This window comes from Syngnathoides biaculeatus, chromosome 5 (genome assembly GCF_019802595.1).
Source record: "Syngnathoides biaculeatus isolate LvHL_M chromosome 5, ASM1980259v1, whole genome shotgun sequence".
NCBI classification, from domain to species: Eukaryota; Metazoa; Chordata; class Actinopteri; order Syngnathiformes; family Syngnathidae; genus Syngnathoides; species Syngnathoides biaculeatus.
The window spans coordinates 9,113,730-9,138,050 of record NC_084644.1 but is presented as its reverse complement, the minus strand read 5'-3'; the positions used below and the strand labels follow the sequence as shown (position 1 = coordinate 9,138,050).

Here is a 24,321-nt window from a genome sequence, read left to right as displayed (position 1 = left end):
CCCCTATTTTGATTTCAGAGTAATAGAAGAAATTGAACTGCATGAATTTCAAATTTAGGAAAAATATGGGATAAATGGGTCGTAAAAATCTTTTCACAAGTAGTGTACCAAACTTAATAAAGCTTTGGCATCATTCTAATTTATTTAGAAGTACTGGGCCTTTATTTTTAGACATACCACTATTTCACGTGACAAGATTACGCTCGCAAATCTTTAATTGCAGGAACATCATTTGTATCAGCATAAATAGATATAATGCTCATGACATCAGTGAAATCATATCTCAATCATATTGTGATTCCCTAGAATCAACAAGTCGACGAGAATCATCAAGGCATTGGATAGATTTGTAATTGCTATCTTTTCATGGATTCCCATCTTTATTTACCACCCCACTGGATTAAAAAAATGGCATGTCATAAAGCAGTAAGTAGCCAATTAACGCTTTGATCTCAAAGTGCATAACTGACACTTGTCAGGGGATAAATTGGTTCTATAACACGTCAATTTCAACATTTCTCCCCTTTTTTTTCCCCTACACAGTTCTCATACAAAGAACACAAAACACATTCCACGCACATAAAAGCGGGACGTCGACACTTCTGCGTAATTCTTCATGTTGACAATCAGTTCATACGCACGAGAGGATTAATTTTTCTTTGGCGTCTTAATGAGATTAGCGTAGTGACGATAGCGTACTGACTTTAGCTCAGTAAAGCGATGGCGGCGGACGCGGCGTTTAAACTATTTGTCACGCTGCCGCGTCACTCCCTTAACCACAAAAGAGCACGCGTTATTAATTAATATTTTGATTTATTTAAAACTATTTCACAGTGTCAACGAGTCGAGGCGGCGTGCCAGGGAGACGCTTCATTAATCTGCTTAGTGAAAGTGATGGCAAAATAGCTCCGTGAAGCCGTAAATTGTTTTTGTCTCTGATGGAATTAGACGTTAAATATAATATTCACACACAACAAATGATAAAACATCAAATAATTTGCATGACCCAATTATACGTTCACATCATTGCACCACACATTTTTGTTCACAAGATAAAAGAAAACAAAAATTTTTTTTTTCCATTAATGCCATTTTTTAATGATTATATGGTGACATAAAATGCCAGATTTAGCACCAAAATAAAAACTATTGCTATTTGATTTTTGTACTTCTCTAATTTTATTTTTATTTTATTATTTTGCTCTTGCTAATTTTATTCTCGCTACAAAGCTTTGATTTCCTTGAGTACCGTTTGGAAAGCTTCCACGCAGACGTCGCCGTCGGGATGGCGCGTGGACGCCATCTTCCAGGCCTCCTCGAAAGTTTCCTCGGGAATGTTCGCGCCCACGTTCCCGAAGATCTCAGCAATCTGTCGACGGCCATTGCAATACAGGACTTGTCACGCAATGAAAAAAGGGAACTGTGGCAAAATCGTACAAATACTTGACTAAAAATAAACAGTATGGATATGTACTAAAATTAAACCGTCTGCCCCAGAATGGAAATTTCCGCCCTGTCAATCACTTGTACTATAATAGCCAATCAGATAGCCGCATTGTCTTAACCCCTGGCTTGACGCGCCCCAGCCGCCACATTGTCCCACAAGCAATACTGGTTGTCAGTAGCAGGCGCTTGGAAAAGTTAATGTTATGAAGAAAATGGTCTTCAGATGCGCTTGGGGAACGTGCAATTCTGATGAAAGATATCCGGCTAGGTTGATTCATTTTCCAAAGCCTAAAAGACAAGTTGAGGAAGTGGATTAAGGCTTGCGGAAGACCCCACAACAAACTAAATGTGAACAATATCAACAAACACAAGGCTGTATGTTCGAAGGTAAGTGAGGGAGAAGTATCTTTGCTGAGTTTGACTGAATTATTATCAGTGATTTATACATTGCGGTAGAACAACTTTCACTTATAAAGACTTGAATGATATGACTCGTGATCTTTCCAAGTAAAAAGTACCCACCCTGCTTTACATGCGCAGTACGATTCCACTATTTTATCCTGTTGGATTTCAATATGAAGTTTGTTGGGCGTCAAATGTGAACAATATCAACAAACACAAGGCTGCATGTTCGAAGGTAAGTGAAGGAGAAGCATCTTCTCTGAGTTTGAGTGAATCATTAATCAGTGCTTTATACATTGCAGGAGAACAACTTTCACTTTGTTAGTGTATCACTGACCTGCTGAATGACGTGTGTCATGTTTTATGCCGAAGAGTCGGGTTAATGATATGTAAATGTGCGATCGGCATGCAAGAGAAATATCTATTTGCCCATTTGTGTCACATTGGACATTTAAGACAGGGCACTGGGTTCGATGACGAGCCAAGTGAAATGAACACTCATAAAGACTATAATGATATTACTTGTGATCTTTCTAAGTAAAAAGTACCCACCCTGCTTTACATGCGCACTACGATTCCACTATTTTATCCTGTTGGATTTTAATATGAAGTTTGTCAGGCGTCAAACTTTTTTTTGCATAGATCGCCAACGTTTCGCTCTAACTCTGACATTGCGTCCTGCTCCGTCCAAAACTCTTAATTGCGTGTACATATCCTTGCGTGAAATAGTTGAGACCTCTCTGTAGAACTCTCTTGGAAAAGTCTGACACATATGGCAAAAAACATACCCCAATATTATCTGGAATACGCAACAGAGAATCGACTTCAAACATGTTATGTTCAATCGCCATTTTAGAAGCTTGTGGGACATGACTAAGGGGGCGGAGCTTGAGATCGCCATCGGAAAGGTGCATTCTGAGGGACCTGGGAGGAAACCGGAGTGCCCCGAGGAAACCCACGCAGGCGCGGGGAGAACATGGAGCCTCCACGGGATTTGAACCCCGGGCTCAGAACTGCGAGGCCACCGTGCCTCGTACCTTTTTACTGTCAAGATTAACGTTAGTCTGCACCAAAATGGAGGCCCTACCAAGGCCTGTTGCAAACATTAACATTCTCAACCAAGCACCGCTGCAGATGCTCAACGTTTCCAACATCTGACCAATGACAGAAAGAAATGTTTATGACGTTTCCCGAATACATAAGTAGTGGAAAATATTCGGAAGCATCTTTCTTATCACGAGACTCAGAACTAAAAAAGCCAAGCACACAACATTGCGTCGTACACACCATGTGATTTCAAAACGTTAAGACGTGAGGCCAAAAATGTTTGATTCTTTAAAATTTGACCAAAATCTGGTAAACAATTGACGAGAAATATTGGGAGTTAAACGCTATCAAGCGCACATGTGTGTTGCGTGTGCTGCTTCCTGCACATTTCATACCTCTTCCTTGGAACGCGGGCAGATAAAGTGCTCCTGGTAGACTCCCTGGCGCCCGTACACCGACGGCAGCAAAAGGTCCAACGCTGTGGTCATGTCGTTGTAGTTGACGTTGTCGTTGATCCTCCGGTTGCGCGGGGGCACTTTGTCGGTCCGCACCGATGGGACCCCAAATGTGCGAGTGTCTGCGGTGAGATAACAAGGATGGAACGTGCGCAAATATATTGTTCCACCCGATATATCGTGACTATATTATGAATTTTTAAGCAATAAAATCTTGTGTTGTGAACTGGTATAATACAAATAAAACTGTCTTAACGTGACTTGGTGACCTACCGGATGCTTGGGGCTCTCCGGCGGCCGCCCCAATGAAGGAGGCGGTGGTGATGAAGCGGTCCGAGACCGGGTCAGGTTTTCTGAGGGTCCTCACGGTCCTCTTTGAACTGCCAATCTTGAACGGCTCCAAGTCATGAGTTTTGAGCAAAGCCCCGGGACCGGGAAGTCCGGACGATCGCAACCTGGTGCAGTCTGAGCCGGTTTGGAACTGAGCTGGATGGAAAAAGTTCAGGATTGTCAGGGTTTTGTCAAAAAAATTCTGCACTCTCGAAACTAACCGTCCATGACTAGGTACTGCTCTCGTCGGTCCAGCGGCATCTTCTCCTTCAAGGTGAGGAAGTTGGCGAACTCTAAGAAGTTGATGAATCCATCTTGGTCAGTATCGCAGTCATCCACCACATCTTCTAGAACGGCCTCGCTGGCGACGACCTCAAAGTGTCGGCACACTTCCTGCAGGTCTTCCTTGTCGATGCGTCCTTGACCTTTCTGGAGACAAAGCCGCGGTTCCAGTCAGCGCTTGGACACACATCTCAATCGAGCCATTTGCTGGGCCTTCTAGTTAGCGGACTACGGTAGTTCTTGATTTGTTGACACCATTCCAATCAGTACCGGTCAAACATTTGAACACATTTCCTCATTCAACAGCATTATTGAAAAGGCCCTGCGGCAGAATAGATCAGAGGTGGCCGGACTTTTTTTTAAGGGGGGGGGGGGGGGGCAGTCACAAAGATCTACCCACACTACAAAAATGCAAAACATTTCTTTTAAATCATATTGAGGATTCTTCATGTGTGCCTCGCATGCTTGCATGAGCCAATCTTGCACGACACAACATAGTGAACCATAGACAATTTTTGTAACTATCTTGAGTTCAGGTTGATGATCGGTAACCATACGAATGAAAATGCACACCTGGGCTGTGTCACTCACGTCTGTGGATTCGTCCAACTGCAGCGAGAAACACAGCTGCAGAGATTTTGCAGCGCGGCCAATTGGAATTTTAGTTCGTTCACTTTTCTCATTCTCAGCTTGCTTTTCGGCGGAATGTCTGCATCATACTTTCAATAAACAGTTCAAAAATGCCGGTACACATTTCACTCCACTGGCAAAAGCGCTTCGAAAATGACACCTTGAAAATGAAGTCCGCCTCCCATTCTGTATGAAAATGATATGGTTTTGTTTTCTTCTTTACGCCAACATCCATACTCATGATTGATAAGATTTCTTAAGCGAGGGCTTAAAATAGGGGGGAACTTGCTGACTCACATGTTTTCCTGTACTGTCATTGTGTGCACATGCGTGGGAAACTAAAGTTAAAAAAAAAAAAAAATACGACCAAAACTGCAGATCGCGATCGACGTATTGCGCACCACTGGAATAGATGGACAGGGAAGCGCGCAGGGTTGGACATCTGTTTGGACCAAAAAAAAAAAAAAAAAATCCAACATCCTTTGACAGTGTCCAAGACAACACGACAAAACAACACTATAAAATGCAGAGATTAGACTATGGGGAATAAATACAATTTCATAGAACAAATATCACAACTTGGATTGCAAATGTAATTCAGTGCGGCACAGATTGAACAACGAGGCTTCAAGTTAGTCGTGTCACGTTAGCATTTTGCTAACATTTCATGGAAAATACCAGTTTTATAGAAGCTATTAAAAAAAAAAAAGGTTTGTTTCCTAATCTGACATGAAAGACTAAATTTTTCCTGCTTTACGTAAATTTGAATAGCCAAATGTATTTATTTGTATTTGCTACTATAATTGACACAATAATGAAATAGAATACAATTTTTCATTACTTTCTTCAAAGCCAGAAGTTTATATAAGTTTCATTTGAGTTTAGTACCACAGCCTTTAAAGTGTATTTTGGATAGCCTTCCGCAGGTTGTGGCCCATTCCGGCCCACCTTGTCATAGTGCCTGAAGGCCTCCAGCAACGACGGGAAGTTCTGTGAATTGATGATCTTGAGGCGGGTCCGCACGGCGTTGGCCAGGCAACGCTGGCGCTCGGCGGCTCGCGCTCGCTTGCCCGCCGGCTGCTGGCCCGAGTGGATCAGATCTCCGACACCTGCGGAAGGAAACCCACGCAAGCGTCACGTTCCCGTCTCGGATCACATCGTCGTCTCGGATAAAACAAAAACCCACCGCATTCGTCTTGAGGTATGATGACTCCAAAAGTGTGTTCTGATGAAACCTCAACATTGTTTCCTCTCCTGGGGGGGTTCACACGACGAGCGATCAAAGTTCACATTTTTACATACATGTTACATTTACTGCGCAATAAAAGAAACATACTTGTTTTTCTTCACGTTGCCAATTTCTCGTTCCAACTTTTCCCTGCTGCCAGGGGATCTCTGCCACTCAGGGTTTGGATTGTGGATCCTTCAGAATATAAAATACTCATTTTTAAATGAAACACTCATACTGTCAGTGACAAAATCAACATGCTTGAATATGAACCACAACCCTAAATAAGTCATTGTCTTTTTATTTAAGTTTAGTCAAAAAGTATATTTTAGATTGAATAGTAATTCATTGCAAAAATAGAAATAATCTATAAAAATCAAATAATGTATAATTAAATATAAATAGATCCACAAATAAGACACACATGACAAGAAATTAAACAACAAATACATCATATATCATAATCTACATCAAATCTGGTCATATTAAATCAAATATTGAATCATCTAGGAATTAATGTTAAAAAGAAAAATAGATTTTGGTAAATGTTGTTTAAAAAACATTCCAATTGCTTCCTGTTATTGCTTTGAACATCTTTGTGCATTCATCTCCATCATCACAATTATAATCAATAAATGATAATTGTCTGTTGGTAAATTAGCAGTCGGCAGTGTTACCTAGCAACTGTTGCTTGACAGAGTCACATAATCTTAAATCAATATAGGGCTGCTCATGGGTTTTTTTTGTTGTTTTTTTTTAAACCCTTATTTATCCACAACAAGAAAAGATTTTAATTTGCCATTTTGACCTGGCTAATGTTAGAACTAGGCTTAGCAGAGAGGAGTTGGTGGAAAAGTGATTTGTCACCTTGAGGACTCCCCCAACCAGTGCAGACTTCTGCCGACGTAGCGTCCATCTTTGTGATAAGGTGTCTTGATCCCGAAGCAGCTGTCTTTATTGTAGTTGTATTTCCTCTCTATTTGCTCACCTGAAACAAAAATAAATGTTTAGTACAAGCGTATTACACTATATTGGCCGGCAACCAGTTCAGGGTGTACCCCGCCTCCTGCCCAACACGGTTGGGATAGCACTACTTTTTGAGGATAAGGAGGGCGGAAAATAGATGGATGGAATTCCAATCACATTGGACGATTCTTGAATCAATACCCATATTTCATAGTTCCACATGCATAACTTATGTGCAGTACTTGTTACATTTTATTTGGCATTTACATTGCTGCCAAACAGGCAATCTGGATCAAATGTGGTTTAAACACCGTAGAGGGATATTTCACAAACAGACGGAAAGTGCCACACAAAATTAAATTATTTTAAAGAAAATGTAATTCCCGTTTACAGTTGTTTGCATTTTTTTAAAAGATTCTGGAATGTTTCAAAATGATTCATTATACATTTCATACAGTACATTGCTATCAAGTTGACTAACTTTGGGTCTGGATTCTAATCATCTGTTGATATGGCAATTTACAATACATCCAGTCACAAATTCATCCATTGAGTAGAAATGACAATTTTTGTGTTGTTGAGTTTGAAAGATTTTTTTTGTTGTTTTGAAGCTTTTTTTATGTTCCTGCTAGACTGCTACCAGGCAATCTGAAAAACATTGAGATAAAAATTTATTCATTACACTTTAAGACCCGACATCCGTTTAACAACTCATTCGAGGATATTAAACTTTTGCAATTATCCATCCATCCATTTTCTGAGCCGCTTATCCTCACAAGGGTCGCAGGGAGGGCTGGAGCCTATCCCAGCTGTCAATAGGCAGGAGGCAGGGTACACCCTAAACTGGTTGCCAGCTAATCGCAGGGCACATTGAGACAAACAACCGCACTCACAATCACACCTACGGGCAATTTTGAGTGTCCAATTAATATTGCATGTTTTTAGGATGTGGGAGGAAACCGGAGTGCCCAGAGAAAAGCCACGCAGGGATGGCGAGAACAAGCAAACTCCACCCAGGCGGGCCCGAGATTGAACCCGGGACCTCAGAACTGTAAGGCCAACGTTTTCCAGCTGATCCGCCGTGCCGCCACTTTTGCAATTATTATTATTTTATATGATTTGATTGTATTTCTTTTATGTTTTAAAGTCAAGTCTTATGTTACATTCAAGTTGCTGCCATACGGGAAATCTGAATTAGCTCCGGAATAATTTTATTTGATACACTACATACATTAAACAGTTCAATCGTTGATGTTGAACAATTTCTATATTTTTGTTGATGTCAAAATATTTTTTTCATGTTTTGAAGTCATTTCTTATACTGCATTTACATTGCTGTTTAACTGGCAATCTGGATCAGCGCTAGATAAAATTTGACAAAAATTTTGGTTGTATTTTAGTTTTTCCATCAAATTCAGTCCATTAGACTCTGCTGACAAGATACCAAATCTCCATTTACTGCACATACTAACAACTGAACAGATGAGATTAAATTCAAATTTGTTTTGCGTATTCAATTTGACAAATCTTTAGATATGCGTTTAGACTGGCTTTGACAATACAGCTTTACTCGTTTCTTTCTTATTTTTTTCAAGACATCCGGTGTTGTTACCAACAAAGTATCTGTTGTGACTGCGAACATAAGCCTCATGTGACTCCTGCTCCTCCCTGTCCAACTCCTCCCTGGTTTTAGGAGGATAAATCACAGTGACTGCATCCACATCTGCGCATAAACCAAGAAAAAGGAGAAATGAGAAACCAATCACACTGAAAACACAAAGAGAAAACTTGACCTCACATACGTCGAGGAGTTTTCATTCCAAACGTGGTTTGCTCGTTGTACCAGGTGGGAAGTCCACATCGGTTGGGCGTGCAGCCAAGCGGCGCCTTCTGTTGCGACGCGTACACGGCCTCGCTAATCTCCTGCATCTTCTGTTGGAACTTGGTGAGAGGTGGCGGGTTGAGTGTGACCGCGGCCTGTCGCAAACACAGCCATTGTGCACGAGGCATTACTAATACAGTCAATACTCGGTTCTCGAACAAATCGGATATTGAACGAAAATTTCAAGATTTTTTTGCTTCTGATTTTGAATGAAAATCCAGTACTCGAACGCCAACGAAAAAAGACGGAAATACCGTAATTCCTGGCCTACAGAGCGCACCTGGTTACAAGCCTCACCGAGTACATTTGTAAAGGAAATACCATTTGGTACATACATACGCCACAGCTGTGTAAATGCCACAGTGAAACGAGATATTTACAAAGACGGTACACAGAAAGAGCTTAACGCTAGCGCTAACGCTAACAGGGCCGGTTAAAATAAAACTTACCAGTAAATATCACTGAGACACGCCAGTAACACACCAGCAATACGCTAGCACAGCGCTAACGCTGGGACAGCGCTAACAGGGCCGGTAAAAGTCACTTCCTCGGCACATGTACTCCACCGGTCTCATTCTTACCTTTTCCACTCAAGTGCCCCCTTGCGGCCGTTAGAAAAAAAGGCACAAATTAGCCGCATCACCGCATAAACCGCAGGGTTGAAGCGTGTGGAAAAAGTCGCGGTTTGTAGGCTGGAAACTACAGTAACATAATGCACTCGGCCCGACCAGCTGACCCACGACGAGCTTTGTTATTGTGTATAACGCAGCCTCTGTACACAGACGTATCCTGGTAGCTACATTTACTGACTGTTTTTTCTTCCTATTGAAGACTATAAACCCCAAATCATGGCTCCAAAGAAGTTCTTTGGCAAAAGAAAAGAACTTCCAGGGGGCAAGAAACAACCCCCCACTGAAGAGATTTGATCGTTGATAGTTTTGCATTGTTTTTTCTTGTGAACTATAATCATGCTCTGTTCCATTAGCATTTCTTCATTTTTTGTTTTGTTTTCATTAACTCGAGTTACGAGTTAATGTTTTTGTATGTTACATTTTGTAAAAATAAAAAACTAAATTTTCTCATCTCCCCCCCCATTACTCCTTGTTTAAATTTATTCTGCACTTTGTCAATGAGAAAAAAAAAAAGGTTACAAGGCTGGGCGCCGAGTCGCAACAGATACGGCAATTAAATTATTTCATTATATAAGTATTTAAAAACTATACATGTATTTCTACTATGCCGTTTATTATCAGGAAAAGCTTTAAAAATGCTTTAAAAAGACTATCTTTAAAGGCTTGGAGCGGATTATTTATTTTTCCATTAATTGTAATGGGAATGTTGATTTGGATTTTGAACAAATCAGTTCTCGAACCGACTTCTGGAACAGATTGTGGTCGAGAACCGAGGTTGTACTGTAGAATGCAGATAATATTTGAGAAGTGATGATCTCAGTACCATGAGTTTGGGATTGGCTCACGATCACCCGCAACTGTAGTGAGGACAAGCGCTATAGAAAATGGATGGATCAACTTTGTAATGCCATCTGACCGTTATCGAAGACTTCCGGCAGAGGCCGTGAACGAGCGTGTCGGCCACTTTCGGGTCGTTGGCCTTCCCGTGGTGCACTCGGATCACGCCGGGCCCCGGTCGGTGGCTGTTGTGATACTTTTGGACCGCAGGCGGCGTCGGGGCCTGGTGGGGGGGACAACAAAAACGAGGTAGCAGTGATACTTATTTTAAAAATGTATCATGTTTTGGGGGAAAGGGAGGATACTTCGTATTGTGTAATTTACAGTAGGAGGCCTCGATAGACCATCAAAAAAAGTATCAATCCTCGGATTATTTCACACAGAGGTTTCCCGAAGCCATGAATAACTGCCTTGTGACATTGCATCCTGCCATCCAATAATTGGATGATTAACATAATTGCCATCATCCCGCGTGATGTATAAAATAGTCGTCTGATTGCTTTCAACGTGACATGGAAGGGGAAGTAAACGTTGAGTGATAAACTTTACCCCCCCTGTTCTGGCTTTATGGTGTTCCCTTACACCGCAACTAACTACACAAGTGGAAAATTATATTCTGTAATAAGGGGAGGAAATGCCACTATTTTAAGGCGGTAGCCTCCTTTAGCCAGATCCTTCCAGTAACATCATGTCAATCATCTTTTTTTTTCTAAACTATATTTAGATTTCAAGTGAATCAATAAGTTTACAAACACCCACCTGCCTGGTATTTATTACTTTTAAAATGTCTCTATTTCACATATTTTAGAAGTGTGCATGTTAAGTGCTAAATAACAGTTTATTGCAACCCTCTAATGACATCTTATAAAATCCAGAATCAACTAGAAGACCCTTTTGATTCCTATCCAGGACTACATGATCATGCCCCCAGCTACATCTCTGGGCTCCTTCTTCTCCATTCCGCTACAACACTTCACCCCTGCACAAAAACCGACCTTTTAGCCTTTTTGTGAACCTCCCTTTTGCTCTCATGCCCTGTTTTTATTGTTTTATAGTTGATTTCTGTTGATGTCATGTGTGGCTCATTGTCCGCTTGCCTGAAATCTTTTTTATTCTAACCTATCCGTCTCAATATGTATGTGAAGAACTTCGTAACTCTGCAATAGAAATAATAATATTACTTAATTTATTACTTACTTATAATGTCTTATCATCACTTAGGGCTATTAGGACTTACTCTTTTTATTTCTTGAAGACAACTCGACGCTCTGTCCCCGATAGGGACTCGTTTTCCAGCCTGGTGTGAGGAAAAAAAGTAATACAGTATTAATGTAATATTTTCCTGTTCAATCTTCACACAACATCAAAGTCAGAAGTTAGACGCTAACGTGGCGTTCTATGGCTAAAATCGGACAACACGTAGAAGTTGACTTACCCTCGGCATGTGGAGGATGCTTAGTGCGTCTGACATTCTCACCTTGAATGGCCTTTTAATATTTACAATTATTTGCAACTAAAAATAAAAGTAAATGTTATCCCTGAGGGGAAAACACGAGGGCTAGCTTACTAACAGTTTGTCGTTGCCTAGCAACATTTCAAACGCCGACACGGTGATATATTTAAAATACTTTTCTTTGCAACACAAATTTGGAGCGCTTGATAATATACGCAACATTAGAAAAGCGCGTGGTTAAAAATGTACTGGGGGCAAAAAAAAGATAAATTTGAAAGACGTGGAGACGAAAGCAGACGAGTTACATTTGTGCGGTATTAACACATTGCCATTTTGTGTCCATTTATGGGCCCGGTTTGGTGTTTTATCCCATAGACGCAATGTAAAATATCCTCAAAATGATAAGAATGGAGTCTTGCGTATGATTGGCGGCGCTCGGCGAGACGTAGGAGGATTGCCAGTTGCAGTCATACGATCTGTCATCATCGCCCGTTCAAAGCCAACAGGGAAGTTGAGGCAAGTGCCAGTGGCGGAGTCTGCTGGAAAGAAAATAAATCGAATGTTTCCGAATCCCGGGAGACATTAAAGTGCCTAGTTTCGTTTCCAGGTTGGGAGGGGGGGGGGAAGCCCGTGAGCAACATTCGGCAGCGTCGTCGTCTCTTGGCTGGGTGAGTAAGCGAGCCGACGAGCTAGCTGGGGGCTAACCGAACGCCGGGCTCCTCCCGACTCGGCCGCGGCTAAACGAACGTTCAAACCCGGAGCGCAGTGCCTCCTCGGCTGGGTAGCCTGCTAGCTGTAGCCCGCCGCTGACGACGACGCTGGAGGGCGGGGGCGGTCGAGCTAACCCGCCAGCGTGGTGACTCAATGATAGCGCTTCTTGTGTTCGGTTGTTTAACACGGACGGCAGTGAAGCATTTTGACCACGTTTCCCCCCCACCCCCACCCCCCACTATAAAAGATAACTGTGACGTTAGCCAGCTGTTAGCCAGTGGCGGCTAGCGTCCTAGCTGTCACTAGCCGTACACACCCAAATCTACCGCACACCATATCTGTGTTCGCCAAAGCGAAACTTAAAAGCGCACAACTGCACGCACACTCGTGGCGCGTCGGCGTCTCCGAATGACACCACGGCGCCGTCAGGCAGACTTTGTCCCGGCAACATATTTGCCCCTCGTTAACGTTCCGAACTTAGAAGTTAGCCGCTTGGCTAACGCTAGCCAGCATCGTGCTAATTCATGCTAATCAACAACAACAACCGGGCATGTTGCTTAAACTTGCTCATGATACGCGAGTTCCACGCAAACGACGGCAATTAGCTGTCATTTACGATCATTCATCACGTGACTTGTCTGTCTCATCATGTAATTAAATGTTATTAATGTTAAAAGCTGGCCGTCCTAAAAACAAAAAAAAATCCCATATTATTTTCCTGGAATCCATTTCATGACAATAGTTCTGGACCTGCTTCCTAAAATGACGTTGCTGATGTTAAACTGTAAATGAGAATATTGTCAGGTCCTGTCGTGGACGTTGTCATAGGTGGCACGACTATTTGTTGAGTTTGTCAAAGCAACCAGTGTTTGTCGTGTGACAACAGAATACCAAACCATTCTGATGACTCAGTCAGTGTGAAGTGTCGACGCTTTGCCACAAAATGTCAATGCGGCTTGCATAAAGTCAACTGAAATGGAGTTAACTGTTTAAGTGGCATCTATTTGCTAATATTTTTTCAATTGCGAGACAAGTAGCGATGAAACAATCTCTTTTTAAACATTCTTCTTCCACCAATTATTATATTTTGAATACGCCGAGCTGCCATTCTAGCAAACACCTGCGCCGGCACGGTGACTCAGCTGGTAAAGCGTTGGCCTCAGATATCTGAGGTCCCGGGTTCAATCCCGGATCTGCCTGTGTGGAGTTTGCACGTTCTACCTGTGCCTGCGTGGGTTTTCCTTCTTCCTCCCACAGCTCAAAAACATGCAACATTAATTGGACACTCTAAATTGCCCCTAGGTGTGATTGTGAGAGCGACTTTTGTCTGTCTCCATGTCCCCTGCGATTGGCTCGCAACCGGTTCAGGGTGTACCCCGCCTCCTGCCCGTTGACAGCTGGGATAGGCTCCAGCACTCCCCGCGACCCTTGTGAGGATAAGCGGATAAGAAAATGGATGGATGGATAAAACACCAGCATCTAGGAAGAGTTTTTTCAGCTTGGCGCAATGCACGTTTTGTTACACTGTTACTAGCAACGTGATGAGATTTCGCTAAAGAAGACGCACAAAAGACACAATGTGATGTGTTTGGGCTTGTCCCGTTAAACGTTGCATGATCATGTCATGCAAAGTAATTAACACGATTAAATCTGACAGTTTCAATAAAAAGCGTAATTATTGTTCCTGTTGTATTAGCTACCCTTTTAGAGCAGAGGTTTCAAATTTAAGACTCACAGGCCTGATCTGGGCCTCCAGGTCATTTTATGCCACCCACCTGACAGTTTTTCCCTGAGCTTCTGTTTAAAAAAAAAAAAAAAAACATTTATGTGTCACAAAAATGCAGGGGAAATTAATAATGCAACGAGGAGATTAAAAGGGTTCCCGTACAGAACATATTTTGTTAGTGACAGGCGCACTAGCCTGTAAATACACACAGCTGTCCCCAATGTGAACCGAATCGTGACCTTAAGACCGGGATTTTTTTTTTTTTGGGGGGGGGGGGGGCATGGTGTTAACCTCACCTGGGTTCACAGTTCTTACCGGCCCCCCAGAGGGGGAACCAAAACAATGGCTTTTGAAATCCGAGCCTAAGACCGCACAGGTCATTTCAATGTTCCTGCGTTGCCGAGTTGACATTGTCCGTGTTTACGCAACACCCACGACAGGAAGCATCCGGAAAAAGCAACATGGCAAGCAGAGGCGGAGCCACCCGACCCAACGGGCCCAACGCCGGCAACAAGATCTGCCAATTCAAGCTGGTGCTGCTCGGGGAGTCCGCGGTGGGGAAGTCGAGTCTGGTCCTCCGCTTCGTCAAGGGACAGTTCCATGAATTCCAGGAAAGCACCATCGGAGGTTTGGGTCATGTCTTGTTCTGACGGGATACTTGAACCGGGTCTGTGGCAGACCTTTGGATCTTGCCAGTGATCAGCAATTTAGTTTTGGGTTAACTTCCTGGTCCATTGACTATAGGAGAATTAGGAGATTGGGTTCCAACATTAACCCAAATGAACTGAACAAAAGACTTGAGCACTTTAACTGCCACAAAATGAATAATTTAATGTGTATACTTTTAAGTTCCATAAAGTGGTGTTTGCCTCATACGAGCATTGCCGTTTGCCACTTTGCACTGGATCGAGGCACAATGATCGCAAAATTAGCTTCCACCGTTTTCCTTAAGACACTGGTGTCAAACTCGAGCCCTGGGGGCAAGATTTGGACCGCCACATGATTTTACGTGGCCCGCGAAGACAAATCATCTGTGAAAATCTGTGATTCTTGTGAAAATATGTCCCAACATTTCAAACTCTATTATATCATAAATGATGTTGAGATATTATAAGCATTTTTGCGTTACCAGACGTTAACAATTCTTAAAAAAACCATTACGCTTGATTTCTGATTCCAAAACTAGTTCATAAATTTCATGATGAGGCGATTGAGGAGTTCTATGGTTTCACCATGACGGCCCTCCGAGGGAAATCCTAACTACAATTTGGCCCGTGAGAAAAATGAGTTTGACACCCCTGCCTTAAGACATACTCCTCCACTAGCAGTGAAAACCAAATATGCCCATGCATGTTTTTTTTTTTGTTGTTATTTGGCACATTTATGGCTACAACGATGAAATTAAACTGATCGTTGTTGATGTTTACATTTAAAATGCCGTGTACAGCATATCTAATTACCACAATTCCCCGTCTAGAGAATGCACCTGATTATAAGCCTCACCCAGTACATTTGTTAAGGAAACACCATTTGGTACATACATAAGCCGCAAATTCCCACATTGAAACACGAGATATTTACAAAAAATGGCACACAGTTTAATGCTCGTGCCGCCGTGCTAACGATAGTAGCGCCGCGCTAACAGGGCCGGTTAAAAAAAAAAAAAAAACAGTAAAAATCACTGAGATACGGCTGTAACACACTAGTGCAACGCTAACAGGGTCGGACTGGTAAAAGTCACTTCCTCTGCACATATATTCCACCGGTTTCACTCTTACCTTTTCTGCTCGAGTTCCCCTGTTGCGGCCATTGGAAAAAAAATGCACAAATTAGCTGCATCACCGCATAAACCGCAGGGTTGAAAGTGTGTGAAAAACTGTCCTGAGCAGTATTCAGACCACCACTAGGGGGCCAAAGCGTGATTACAGCTTCATTAAACTAAGTCACATACATGAGTCATGGCAAGAGAAGAAATTTCAGAAAATGTTGAACTACTGCTTCGAAAAAAGGGATCATCTGTTGGCTGGACCTGTTTTGGATTCATATTCAATTCATATTTATTCAGTTAGCACTTGGTAAATTCTTGGGTAAATTAATATTTTGGCAACAACTGATATAGCAGGTCAGAAAATGGGTGCATTTATTTGAAATTATAATTTTAAAGTTTTATTTGGCACTGAAAATGTAACATTGTTGAAAAGGAGTGCAATAAAAATATACATGGTTTCCCTAACAAAATGAATGATTGTGATTGAGCGTATTGAGAACAAAGTTGATCATATTAATCATGGTTATCATTTTGGCCATAATCGTGCTATTGTTGAAGTGATACATCTTGATAAAGAGATGAAGACTATTTTGGGGAGGAGTGAAGTTTAACCTGGGTTGTTAGTAAAAGCCACAGAGTTTTTGTCACATGTACAAGTGCAATTTAGGTGCATGTTTTTTTTTAATTTAATGAATATGGAAGCCATTTCTATGTGTAAAGATGTAAGATGAGTTTGTAAGGTTTGCAAAAGGGCTCGTGGTGTATTTATAATTCAAGCTATTAATGATGTGTAGCCGATTTTAAACATTTCGTCGCTCTTCACGACAGGGCCACTACCCTTTTAAAATGGCTGACCGTAATTTTTTTTGCCCGTCCCACAGCGGCCTTCCTGACTCAGACGGTATGCTTGGACGACACGACGGTCAAGTTTGAAATCTGGGACACGGCCGGACAGGAACGCTACCACAGTCTGGCCCCCATGTACTACAGAGGCGCTCAAGCCGCCATCGTGGTCTATGACATCACCAACGAGGTACACTATAATCATCCATCCATCTTCGGTGACGCGTGTGCTCGTTAGGATTGTTGATGGGTCCCCGGTGACATTGGCCGGGGGAAGTGGGGCGGCGGACCATGGACTGGGTTGCCAGTCAGCGACGGGGCACAGTCTAGATGCGCATTGTCGACAAACAACATGATTTGGCTCATTTGTCCAAAAAAAAAAAAAAAAAATGTGGGCTTGGAAACAAAAGTTTGCGCGCCGCTGTTATATAAGCCTCATTAGCCGGGGATCCTGGTAACTTGCTGTTGTTGTTGTTGTTGTTGTTTCCTGTGTAGGAGTCATTTGTCCGGGCAAAGAACTGGGTCAAGGAGCTCCAGAGACAAGCCAGTCCCAACATCGTCATTGCGCTGGCCGGCAACAAAGCCGACCTGGCCAGCAAGCGAGCGCTCGACTTCCAGGTAGGCCGGCCAAAAAGAGCCAAATGCATTTTGTATTTTATATAATTGAGGGGTTTTTTTTTTTGTTTGTTTGTTTTTGTTCCTGGAACGGGGGCAGGGGGGGACGTCAAGCACACTTATCGTGTTGGCCTGCTCACCGAGTATTAACATTACAAGAAGTTTCATTCATTTAGCAGATTGTTTGCCAAAATCAAGTAATTTAACCCATTCGTGGGCAGCGACAAGATTTTCACACAATATATCCTTCAGTATATCAAAATATTTGCGTTTTAATCTGATTATGGTTTTTGGGACGATCTACTAAGAAAACCCAAGTACCCTCTTGCGAGCGGAGATTATAAATTAGTAAAGTTATCATATAACTTAACCATAAACGAAAAAGAAGTGTTATTTCCTTGATTGTGGCCTGTTAGGAGACTTTTGTCTCAATAAGGCAAAAAATTGCTACCCTGACCATGAATGGGTTAAATACCGTAATTCCCGGCCTACAAGCACACCTGGTTATAAGCCATTTGTAAGGGAAATACCATTTGGTACATAAATACGCCGCAGCTGTGTGAAAGCCGCAAATGTGCCCACATTGAAACAAGATATTTACAATGATAGACAGTAATCAGAGTTTAACTCTAGCGCAGCGCTAACAGGGCTGGAAGGACCGGTAAAAGTCCCTCCCTCGGCACATATATTCCACTGGTCTCACTCTTCCCTTTTCCGCTCAAGTGCGGCCGTCAGAAAAAAAATGCACAAATTAGCCGCATCACCGCATAAGCGGCAGGGTTGAAAGTGTGTTTATAGGCTGGAAATTTTGGGACATTGATTAATTTCTGGATTTTTTCTAAATTCTGAAGAAATTTAGCAGTGGTGTATTTTTGTATCAAATAATTAGTTCTGTCATTAAAGATAATTATTATTAAATTGATGAAAATTAAATAATCCAAAATGCCCTCCAAATTGAAATTGTAAATGAGAATCTGTTCTCGATTGCCTTACCTGCTAAAACAAAATAAATTTCATCTTTTTAAAAATGCCTTCAAGTATTTGGTTCATTATGTAGATTACAGCATTAAAAATAACAGCCAAAAATGAGAATGAATTATCATTTGAATGAGTTAATTTATGTCTAAGTCTTGAATTTTCCACACCCCCCCATTTATAAATGACCAAGCCTCTTTGATTATAAACAACAAACAAATATGATCTCTACAGTACATAAGTTAACCTCACTTATTGTTAAGTCGGTCCATAAGTTTCTTTTTTTAAATATTTCAGCATGTATTGTATCTCTCTTTACTGTTATGTGTCCCGAATGAAGTTGCCCCCGAGTCTATTGCCCAGTTTTTAGGAAGAGCTTTTTTGAGTGAATGCAGTAATGCGTGATGAAGCCGATATTAAATGACCCCCCCACGTCGTGTTCAGGACGCACAATCGTACGCCGACGACAACAGCCTGCTCTTCATGGAGACGTCGGCCAAGACGTCGATGAACGTCAACGAGATCTTCATGGCCATCGGTGAGCATCTCCTTTGCAATCTTTTTTTGAAAACTTCACGGGCGAAACTATCCTCGCGTCGCATATTTTGCAGTACCGTATATTTATAAATAGCTTCAATGTCGATATCTAGTGGTGTGTTTTCGGGCGCCGCCACAACAGGCACCGACCACCTTACTGCCGGACACGGTCGCCTCGGACTCAAACACGAGCAAAGTTCTGTCGGAGGTGGGAGTTGAACCTCCTTCCGACAGCGAATTCTATCAGATGTTCCCAGCAGACCCTCACAATATCCCCCCACCATCATTTAATGGCGTAAATGACTGAAAATGGTAAATATTTTTTAATAAACTAGTTTATGGGAAGTTGACAAAATTAATTTGAAAATCTCTCTGTAAAATATCAGTTTATTGTCGTGAAATTATTTTGTTCATTGTATTTTCATTTACTAAACAATTATTCATGGTATTTTTCATGATTAACAGTAAATCATTTAACCAATTATTTAATGAGATGAAATGAGAAAAATCAATAAAACCGTGATTAAACGCGTCAATTAATTGATTTTAAGAATGCGGAATGGCAAAATGAAGTAGAGAATTGACTGTAAAAATGCTAAAAATGTATGTGTATAATCTCACATTTTATTTTGAAGTATTTAATATTTTTTTATAAAAATATGTTCATGTAATATTTTTTTCAAATCATTATGTTGGTATTAATAAATCAATTGACCCATCAATTAAGGACATAAATGACAAATTACATTTTTATGGAACAATTTTAGAGAAATAAGTCTAAATTAAATAAATTAAGAATGAATAAAGTCAATGTGTTTTTAAGTTTTTAAAAATGATGTAATTGAAATATTTTATGTGTAGGTTACTGAATTAGAGGGAATTAGGCCCAACCGTATATAACAAACTAAATTAAATTTAATGTTTTTGTTTTGTTTAAAACAGTTCAACTCTCCAATTATTTGAATAGCTACATTATTTGGAATTAAATGTAAAAAAAATGAATAATTACAAATATTAAAGGAGTGTTGATGACGTAAACAGTTGCGAAATGTGCTTTAACCCTTTGATGAACACATAAGCTCGGTCGGGTTGATGGTGACGGCGCTGTGTGATGATGTCATCGCAGCCAAGAAGCTCCCCAAGAACGAGCCCCAAGCGGCCGGCGCCGGCGGCGGGCGGAACCGAGGTGTGGACCTGACCGAAACGGCCCAGCCCAGCAGCCGCAGCTGCTGCAGTAACTAGGAGGTCCGTGGCGGATACGGTTAACAAAATGCCCAACAAGCCCCCACCACCACCACAAAAAAAAAAAAAACACACACACATCAGCTTCCTTCCCTCGCTCCTCACGTCCCTCCCCAGTTCGGAATAGCGAAAGACTTTGTATAGCAGCATTTCTATAACTTTTTTTTTTTGTTGTTGTTGTTTATTGTTGTTGATGTTCCTCCTTATTTTTGCAATTTTTTTTTTTTTTAAAGAAGAGTATTTCAGTACAGTGGATGCATGTTATCACTACAACGCCCGAGGCAAATACCCTTTCACCCTCTTGTCGTAAACAAGCCCCCCCCCTCCTCACCCACAATATGGCTCTCATCCTACCTCCCCCCCCCCCCACTTTCCAGTTCTGTCATGAGAAAACCCATCAGGAGAGATTTTTTTTTTAATTATTTTTTTTTTTTTTACTATATCCCGGAGGATACGTGAATGATTTACCCCCAGCACCCCCACCCTGAGTCAACACCGCACGTGTAGAAAAAAAAAAAAAAAAACACACAACAAAAGAGATTCCGAACAATTGTACAGTTGGTTATGCTTTTTATTTTTTTTTATTATTAATTATCTTCTCGTCTCCCAACTGGTGAAGCTGTGGTGTTTCTTCTTTTTTTTTTTTTTTTAAAAAAAAGATTATTCTAATTAGCTCTGTGTAGTGTTATTAACAAACCAAACACAAAAAAAACCTCTGGTGTCACGTTGGAAAGGAACTTTTAATCGCATTTGCACACAGTGTTGATCATCATGTCTTCATTTTATACGAGCGAGTGCTTGTGACCCGCTAACGGCTCGATGGGTTTTAACCGCGCGGCGGGCCCCATCGGTTTTTGAGTGTCTGAATACGACTTAATAAATTCAATAAAGATTGCCTCTCTTCTACACCTTCTTTGGTCTTTCGGGGCATGAATGGATTTGCTGAACTCAAATGCAAAACTTAAGACCTAACTATAGTTTTGATATTTGTGTGAAAACACGTGTAGCTCATATACCGGTTCATTGAGATAGTGATATGATTTAAGAGTTTAGCTAAATGCTATCTTTATGACAATTTTTTGTGCCCTGACGTCACATTAGGATGCTCAGTGGCCACCAAAACTGAATTCACCATCCGCCATCTTGATACTCTCAAAAGAACTATGCCGACCTGTGTTAATCGCCAATTTCGTGGTTGTGAGAAAACATTCCACAGGCAAATTAGAAAGATTTAGTTTGACACTGTTAAAGTTTGTTTGTAAAGGGTTTTTTTTAATTATTATTATTTTCCGATTTGCTTAAATCACATGGACGAAGTTTTGTTTACGGTTGTTTTTGTTCACTGTTCACTCTCTGCTTCACCTTTATAGGCCGACGGTTTTTCGCAAAAAAAGCGATGTAAATATTTTTCCAAACTTCATCAGTGGATAAGCAAGAAATCACTTTCTGTGAAATTTTTTGATGAATTTCATAATACAGAACTCTACAAATTGAATTGGATTTTCAAATCCGAGGAAACAAGTTTAAATTTGAAATAGGATGTCGCAGAGACAACAAATGAACAATGCGTTTAGCATGTGTTTTCCCATTGCGAATCCTTATTTGCAAAAATATATCTGACTGACATATAAATTGAATGTTTTTATGACCAAAAAAATGCTTATTTTTTGCTATATTATGATGATAGTGGTTCACAGCGTATTTTTGGAAAACTTAACATGTCATGGAAATCGGGCCTGTTGGTAATATGCAAGGTTTCTTGGTAGTTAGACATCTTTCTTTTGAACTTCACCTTTTTTGGCTTACCAAGTCAAATTAAAAATCCTTCATGTTACCAAAGCGGAAAAAAAGCTCAGCTCTCACGACCAGTTTTAATTCTACATGCCAAACCTTTGAGGAAAACCCCCGCCATAATTCAACCCGTAAACCATGTCCTCCACATGTTTTGGGGAGTACCAAGATGGCAGCCAAATGGCTTCAAACAATCGCCATACCACTTGATGTGTATACGCTATATATATATATATATATATATTTTTTTTTTAGATCAGTGCTTGATTTACAAGCTAAACTTTGAGATGCTAGCGCTGTACAGTGGCGGTTAACTCATTTTAAAACTTTTCACAACAAGCTGCGGTTTTACACACAGTGAATAATTCCTCGATAAAGAAATTTCAAAATATCTACTGGCACTCCCAGTCAAATTTTGCCGTTAAACTAAACAAGGAACAGAAAAATACATATGGACTTAAAACAAGCACATATCTCCTATCTTAATTTGAAACACTATCAACAGGCTAACAAATAGCATCAATGTTGCGGTGTTATAATAGCGGGTTTTTGAGTATCATAATAGTATGACTATACTCCCCCCACGTTACAAATATTTTTATCCTCTGCAAAAAAAAAAAAAAAAAAAAGAACTTAATGCTACTGAGTCACTTCTTTGTTGGTCTGCATGACACTTCCTACCGGGACCGCCCGCCCCAGGGTCATCTCAGGTTAGTATGAAACTAACCTGAGATGAAATGCAAAACAATAGGTTCACCCAGGACCTTTCATTACGAGCTTTCATATTCATTCATAACCTTAAAAAGTTTTTTTTTTTTTTTTTAAATCGGGTGTGACGTCAACAGAGGAGCCTCCACTGCATTGTTTGGTCCACTCGCCCAATTCTCCAAATGGCCACCCGGTGGCAGTAGTGTACCATCACAATTCCCTCTTGCATTCAACTGCAGTACATTTGACATTCCAACTTCCATTCAAAACCATCTGCAATATAATCTTGCGGTTACAGCGGGTAAAATATATATATAATATATATATATATATATATATATTTAGTCATCCACCAATTGTTTAAGTTCTCCCACATCAAAAAGATGAGGGAGGCCTGTCATTTTTGTAATTTCATACCACACCCATGAGAGACAAAATGAGAAAAACAATCCAGAAAAATCACATTGTCTTAATATTTTAAAAGAATTTAGCTCGTAAATTACTGTGGAAAATAAATATTTGGTCACCTACATACAAGCGAGATTTCTGGGTCAACCATTTAGGCTGAGAGCCATAAATGCCAAAATGTAATTTCAAAAGAGCCATGAAATATTTTAAAAACTAAATACAAGTGTATTTGCGCATTTATGTAAGACCAACACTTTTACAGTACAATAAGTCTCTGAATTCTTTTAAATAACATTGTTATGATGTTGCTAACCAATGATGACAAAAGCACTTCTTACCATGAATGCAACTTCAGGTGCTTCCTGGTTTTGCTGATGGCTTTAATTTTTCATACGTCGTTAGATTCATCTTCAAGCAGGCGTGGAGACTTCCATCCGTAATTCAATTTGATTTTCCACCATCCTGGTACGATGGTGAACAGTTCTTGCCAACAGTAGCGTGTCTTTTATTCGTTTCATTAGCTTGTCTTTACGCGAAAAGTTGTCTCAAAAAAGTCCATTGGCAACATCGGGTACGAATGCTTTGGCATACTTCTCCATTTGTGAACGTCTGTCCAGTCTTGCCAAAAACTGGAGAACTCCCCATCTTTCTTTCTTCTCACGATCCATCGTTAGCACAATTAGTTGTTGCCACCTGCTCTGCGTTGGACCCTTCTGCGCCTGCGCACATCGACTGCTACAGTGAACTACGGCAACATCACTAGGACAAAACTCTCTCCTCATTTGCGTTGCCTACGTGACAGAAATGCAATTCTACAGTATATTGATGAGGGCTCCGCGAGCCATATGCAACATCTAAAGAGCCAGATTTGGCTCGCGAGCCGTAGGTTCCTGACCCCTGCTGTAATGGTGTCTTTAAAGTGCCACTGTCATGAAATGCTTGATTTTTAGTATGTTATTAATGGAAAAAACGGCAGCCGGTATGGACCAATCAGTTTTTTCACCACAAAACATGATATTGACGTATATGGCTTTTTTGTCAAATCCGCCATGAAAATCCTCTCGAGGGATTTGTTTTCGAGAAGAAGCAGGAAGTGACGGGGGCAGAAGCGTGGTTAAGCAGACTCGTTAGTTTCTATTAGTTTTACCTGCGGCAAGCTAGCTCTTTGTTCCTTCGTGTTAGCCAAAATGCCGCCTCGTTACATTGGTGGATATTGCTCGAACACTCGGTAGGATGAATTTACCCTTCATAAGTTTGCAAGAGACCCGGTTCGTCGTGAATAATGGATTGCACGGGTGCAAAGGACGAGAGCTTTGTGGGTTCCAAATGACAGGTAGGGGTGTATACAGCTACTAAAAAAAAAAAATAATAGTTGGGGGCGGCGGGTGTAATTCGTAAGTCAGGGGT

At 41.0% G+C, this 24,321-nt stretch overlaps 2 protein-coding genes across 3 annotated transcripts; one reads left to right on the top strand and one right to left on the bottom strand.

The window, feature by feature from the left end:
• Positions 1-23,543, bottom strand: efhb (EF-hand domain family, member B). Of its 2 annotated transcripts, none has more exons than XM_061819400.1 (13): positions 23,253-23,543; positions 11,375-11,434; positions 10,217-10,360; positions 8,589-8,763; positions 8,399-8,509; positions 6,688-6,808; positions 5,929-6,015; positions 5,779-5,846; positions 5,541-5,701; positions 3,902-4,109; positions 3,624-3,836; positions 3,291-3,472; positions 1-1,369 (listed from the first exon to the last, which is right to left on the bottom strand). In XM_061819400.1, exons 1-13 carry the CDS (start codon positions 23,253-23,255, stop codon positions 1,223-1,225), a joined length of 1,680 nt encoding a protein of 559 aa, XP_061675384.1. In that variant the 5' UTR covers positions 23,256-23,543; the 3' UTR covers positions 1-1,222. The 2 variants fall into 2 exon arrangements, with proteins under 2 accessions (XP_061675384.1, XP_061675383.1); XM_061819399.1 differs by lacking the exon at positions 23,253-23,543 and adding an exon at positions 11,573-11,712 and having other exon boundaries at positions 3-1,369.
• On the top strand, positions 12,119-20,913 carry LOC133500567 (ras-related protein Rab-5A). Its single transcript, XM_061819406.1, has 6 exons — positions 12,119-12,258; positions 14,468-14,654; positions 16,677-16,828; positions 17,134-17,256; positions 18,673-18,766; positions 19,892-20,913. The coding sequence occupies exons 2-6, from the start codon at positions 14,489-14,491 to the stop codon at positions 20,005-20,007; spliced, it is 651 nt and encodes a 216-aa protein (XP_061675390.1). The 5' UTR covers positions 12,119-12,258; positions 14,468-14,488; the 3' UTR covers positions 20,008-20,913.
• Positions 23,544-24,321: the final 778 nt, after the last annotated feature.

Bases quoted from the DNA above. Each gene is read 5' to 3' on its own strand.
- efhb (XM_061819399.1), bottom strand. From the start codon at position 11,608: ATGTCAGACGCACTAAGCATCCTCCACATGCCGAGG. The intron at 8,510-8,588 runs GTATGTGAGGTC...GTTTATGCGCAG, and splicing joins TGGAATGAAAACTCCTCGAC to ATGTGGATGCAGTCACTGTG. The intron at 4,110-5,540 runs GTGGGCCGGAAT...CTTTGTCTCCAG, and splicing joins CCTTCAGGCACTATGACAAG to AAAGGTCAAGGACGCATCGA.
- LOC133500567 (XM_061819406.1), top strand. From the start codon at position 14,489: ATGGCAAGCAGAGGCGGAGCCACCCGACCCAACGGGCCCAACGCCGGC. The intron at 14,655-16,676 runs GTTTGGGTCATG...CCCGTCCCACAG, and splicing joins CCAGGAAAGCACCATCGGAG to CGGCCTTCCTGACTCAGACG. The intron at 17,257-18,672 runs GTAGGCCGGCCA...CGTCGTGTTCAG, and splicing joins AGCGAGCGCTCGACTTCCAG to GACGCACAATCGTACGCCGA.